Below are 5,238 nucleotides of genomic sequence, written 5' to 3' on the forward strand. Positions count from 1 at the left end.
GAGAGAGAGAGAGAGAGAGAGAGAGAGAGAGAGAGAGAGAGAGGGAGAAAGGAGAAAGAGAGGGAGAGAGAGAGACTTCAAACTCATCCTGAGCAGCAACCACACCTCATTACCTTTTTATCTCCATGATTGAAGATGATGATGACAATTGTTAGCTGTTGCTATTAAGAAAGAATTAAAGCCAGGTGTGGTGCACATGCCCATAAGCCCAGGTCTCAGGAGGCTGAGGCAGAAGACTGCCAAGAATTTGGGGCCAGTGTGGGCTATGTAGTGAATTCCAGTTAAGTCTGGGCTACAATACAGGAGAGCATGAGGGGTATGTATGACCAGTTCTGCCTGAGGTGAAGCACCCCCAGTGAACCCCAAAGGGAGCCAGCCAGGTAAGCTCCAGATCACCCGAACCACCTCCTCCACTTCCTATTATCTTGGTGTTTGCTAGAGGGGAGAATCCTTGGAGATATTCAGTCAGGTGGCCCAAAAGCCCTCATCCCTGAGATGGGGAAGAGCCTCTCTAAGTACCACATTCTCCTTCCGATGGGAGTGGCCACTGCTGCCTGCACTTCTATGGGCTTCCCTTATAAAACCTCTCCCAGAGGCCAACATGGTTGTCCAGACAGGAATCTAGGCAGTTGATAACAGCCACACCCCCTGAGCCAAGAGATTAGTTCTGATCCGCTCTAAATTTTCATCGCGCACAGGCAATAATCCGTGATTCCAAAACTCACAGGCTGAAAGGAAACAGTCATGACCCAAAAACCCTGCTCATGTCTGAACAACTTGAACAACGAAGGAAGGCTGGCAGTGTTTCCACAAGATTGGGAAACCACATCCGGCCCTCCTTGCTGAAGCTTCCGGGATGTCATCATAAATCCCATGAGAACACTTAGCCAAGAGAGAGAGCCTTTCTGTGTCACGCTGCACAGCGCTGTTGCTCGCAGAGCACCTCTCTGTGCTGAACGGACAGCCGCCCGTCTTCACAACATCCACCCTTAGGTTTCAGGTCCATCCTCAGCCAAGCAGAATGTGCCTTACCCTTTTCTATGTGGCAGCCCTTCAGGTATCAGAAGAAAACTTTCCTCCCCTGCACACTTCTCTTGATGAGATGATATCTCCCTGTCCCCATCCTTAGCCTCCAAAGTCCTATCCCAGGTCCCCTTCCACCCTTAGAAACCCCTTTTGGCCACTTAAAAGTTCCTGTTCAGAGTAGTTGTAACACCATGGCTTTCTTGCCGGGTTGGGACACTTTCCAAACATTCCAGAAATTTGCTATGGTCCTGGCAGCCAAAACCACAAAACCCAGATCCCAAGAACATGTTCAAATCATCCCCTGACTGGCTTGGCCCATGGTAGACCTTGCTGAACACCATCCTTGGGTCGTTGGGATGAGTCAAGAGTTGCTCTCAGTGTTGCTGTTGGCCATTTCTCAGTGCAGGGCTTGGTGAGACAGGCACCACCCCTGATACCCTGAGTGTGGAAACCTGAAGGCACAGGCAACACCAGCTATCCTGTTACAATGCCCAAGTGGCTGGTTCCACTTGACGGGGAGTGAGTCAAGACCACAGGGAGGTCCTGGGCATCGTTTCGGCATTTCCAGCAAAGGGTCATCTGTATGGGCGGAACCTCCAGAGTCTTGCCCTCTAGTTAACGCAAGGACCCCACCCTGCGCACTCCAAGGCAGCTCTACCTGGTCCACAGTCTCACTCCAAACAGCCCCCACCCTCTTCTGCGCAATAGCTGTTTCCTCAGAGTGTCCCCACTCCGGCAACATTCTGTACCCTAACACAGTGCCCACTGCATGTCTCCTGACCCAGGGCTCTGGTCACCTGACCCTGGATCAGCCTCCTTCAGAGAATCCCCTGGCTCTTACTGAACTGTGTCTCAGTCTCGGCACAGAGCCTGGTACAGGGGAGGGTCTCATCTGATAGAGAATCCCTTTGACCTTCTTTGCCAAGCTCTCCACGTCTCCATTGAGAAGGTGGAAATGAGCAGTTGTTCCTCTGGAGAGAGCCCGGAAGAGACCGCCAGAGCCTGGCTTTGCTGTCTCCATCATGATGGGATGAATTGCAGGTGGCTAAGCTGGGCTGCTCACAGCACAAAGCCAACAGACTCCCATTGAATCCCTTTCTTTTCTTTCCTATTTTTCTTCCTTTATCTTTATTTCTTTTCTTCCTTCCTTTTTTTTTTGAGACAATCTCTTTTTATATAATCTTGGCTGTCCTAGAACTCACTATGTAGATCAGGCTGGCTTTGAACTCACAAAGATCTACCTGGCTCTACCTCCCAAGGGCTGGAATTAAAAGTGTAACAACACCCGCCCCCTTCTTGATCCCTTTTTAAATCTGCCAGCTCTGCCTGGCCCTGGCTCTAGGATGTACCCCTTTCCATCCCAACTATCAAAGGCCCATCTCATAAGCAGTCATGGGGGAAGAACCGTGAGCTGAGATAGAAACGATTCTACCTCCTCAGAATTGCAAAGGGAAGCAGGCTAGGGTTAGGGACAGGGGTAGGCCGTGATTAGCCTCAGCCCCAAAGTGCTATATGACTGTTTTGATGACATCCCAGAGGTTGGGGAGTCCTTGTGTAAGGCATGAGTCTCCTGATGATGCAGGGTCAGTCAGAAGCCGCCCTAGGGAGCTGGATCTGTTCTACTGGCTTCAGAGATTCCACACCCTCAAATGCCTCCCCTTTCAATCCACTCCACACAGAAACAGGCAATGCTACCGAAGAAGGATTCAGTCAGAAAGACCAGCCGGCAGTTTCCTCTCCGGTTTCCATAGCAACAAGGTGGCCCAGCATCTTCCTCTCTGGGTTTCTATAGTAACAAGTGCAGCATTCGGGCTTCTGACAGTGGGAGTGGGGAATGGAGGCGCTGAGTCTTCCTCCCTCATCCCCAGAGTCCTGGATACAGAAAGATTGCTCTTACCTGCTAAGATGAAGATACCCACAAGAATCAGGAAGACCAGAAGGTAGAGCCCCAGGACTGCATGCTTCAGTGCTGACAGGGAGCCCAGCTGGGTACAGCAGCCACCCACCTTCCGTTTGTGACATGGACCTAAAGGAGAAGAAATGGAACAGAAGCGATGTTTGAAAACAGCTTCATGGACTGTTCTTATGAGGTCTTGCCTCTCCTTCTTGCATACAGACGTTTAGGCTCTCCTGAATGTCTATGGTACAGGAACTTTTCAGGACTACCGCAAGCTGTTCAGCTTCTTGTTCTCCACCCGCCCTCTATGAATAACCCAAACAGGTCTGTGTGGTCCCCGTAAACACATCTCCAAGTACCAGAAACACACTAAGGCAGGCTTACCATGTGTTCTTTACCAAGTACCATTACTTCCCACAATCCAGGGAATATGGAGAAAAGTCAACATGAGAATTGCTGGCTCAGTGGATGAAGATGCCTGGTGCACATGCCTGGAGACCCAACTTCTGCCCCCACAGAGAGAACTGACTCCATGGAGCTTCCCTCTGACCGCCATGGTGCACTGTGGCATGCGCACCCACACATACACTTGATGTTAATAATGATTTTAAAAGATTAGAACTTGCAAGTGGTTTGGAAAATGAGAAGGAGCACAAGGCTCTGGCCAGACTGTGGACAGGTGCACCTGCTCTGGAGGAAGTGGAGGGCTACCTAAGACTAGAATGTTGGGGACGAGATAGAACAGTGCTCTCAACCATCCTGATGCTGCGACCCTTTAATCCAGCTCTTCATGTTGTGGTGACCCCTAACCATAAAGTTAGTTCATTGCTGCTTCATAACTGTAATTTGTCTACTGTTATGAACCATAATGTATATGTCTGATGTGCAACCCCATGGGGGTTGCAACCCACAGGTTGAGAACCACTGTGCTAGAAAGCGCTGCCTGACTCCTTATCTTTAATGTCGTCAACAATTAGAAGCTAAAAGCCATGGAGGGCATGAATAAAACAGGTTTGGAAGCCACATCTGATCACCAGCTTGCAAATGTGGGTTTAACCAAAAATCGTAGTAACCTCATTCTGTGCAGTTAGACCACAGCATCTTCTGGAGAGAAGACATTGGTTGCTGTCATCGGCCATACAGACAGTGTGTCCATGTCTTCGGGCTCACATCCAAAGTCAGCTAACTAAATGCCTGATGCATTATTTGCTTTTCTTGTTGTTGAGATAAAATTCCTGACAAAAACAATAAGGAAGAAAGACATTATTTGGTGCGAGCATGTGGTCCATATTGCAGCGCGTCTGTCATATGACGTCATATGGCATCCACAGCCAGGAAGCAGAGAGAGAGAGAGAGAGAGAGAGAGAGAGAGAGAGAGAGAGAGAGAGAGAGATGGATGAATGGTGATGCTTCTTTTTATTCAGGACCAGAATTCCAGCCCATAGGTTGATGCTGCCCGTATTCAGAGTAGACCTTCCCTCTTCAGATAAACTTCTCTGAAAAGGGTCTCATGAGTACACCCAGGGGGGTACTTTTATGGTGATTCTAAAACAAACCTGATGAAGTTAGCAACCAAGATTAGCTATTATAGTTGGACATAGTGGCGCACACCTTTAATCCCAGCATTCAGAGGGCAGAGGCAGGTGGATCTCTATGAGTTTGAGACCAGCCTGATCTATAGAGTGAGTTCCAGGACAGCTAGGCAACCACACAGAGAAACTCTATCTTAGGTAGGGATGGGCGGGGGGGGGGGGGATTAACCATTATACCTATCTGTAGCGCCTGTGCTATGGGACAGTTCGCGAGTCCGGCAAGGGGCTGAGATTAAAGTACGCTAGAGAAGTGAGTCATTCAGGAAGAGAGAATGCAGAATGTCATTTATTCAACCTTAGAGAAAGCCTTATATACCTAACTGCTGCACAGTAGAAATGCCCCAGGCAGGTGGGAAATAACCAGGCTCAAGCCTGGGAGCAAACAACTCCCCTGTAGCTAACCACCAGGGTGGGCAGAGTGAGCACAGGAACAAACAAGATATTTTGCCAGAAACTGCGAGCTATCCTCCATATAAACCCTGGGAGGAGGGGTAGACCTGTGGGCCCTATACCTGTCAATACAATTACTGGAGAGACTGAAGCAGGACGATGGCAAATTTAAGATTGTCTGGGCTACATGGTAAGTTCAAGGCCAGCCTGGGTAACTTAGTGAGCCCTTGCCTCAAAAAAAAAAAAAAAAAAAAAAGAAAGAAAGCACGCCTTTAATCCCAGCACTCAGGAGGCAGAGGCCGAGGCCCCATCCTCAGGACCGCAGATGGCAGT

At 49.3% G+C, this 5,238-nt stretch overlaps 1 protein-coding gene across 1 annotated transcript in view; it reads right to left on the bottom strand.

Annotated features, from left to right (window-relative positions):
• Nucleotides 1–5,238, bottom strand: part of Scara5 (scavenger receptor class A member 5) — a 97,701-nt gene that overhangs the window by 71,010 nt on the left and 21,453 nt on the right. The window contains exon 3 of the mRNA XM_005355505.3: nt 2,924–3,052. Within this exon, the coding sequence (XP_005355562.1) occupies nt 2,924–3,052 (129 nt within the window). The remainder of the gene's footprint in view (nt 1–2,923; nt 3,053–5,238) is intronic.

Source organism: Microtus ochrogaster, chromosome 17 (genome assembly GCF_000317375.1).
Source record: "Microtus ochrogaster isolate Prairie Vole_2 chromosome 17, MicOch1.0, whole genome shotgun sequence".
NCBI classification, from domain to species: Eukaryota; Metazoa; Chordata; class Mammalia; order Rodentia; family Cricetidae; genus Microtus; species Microtus ochrogaster.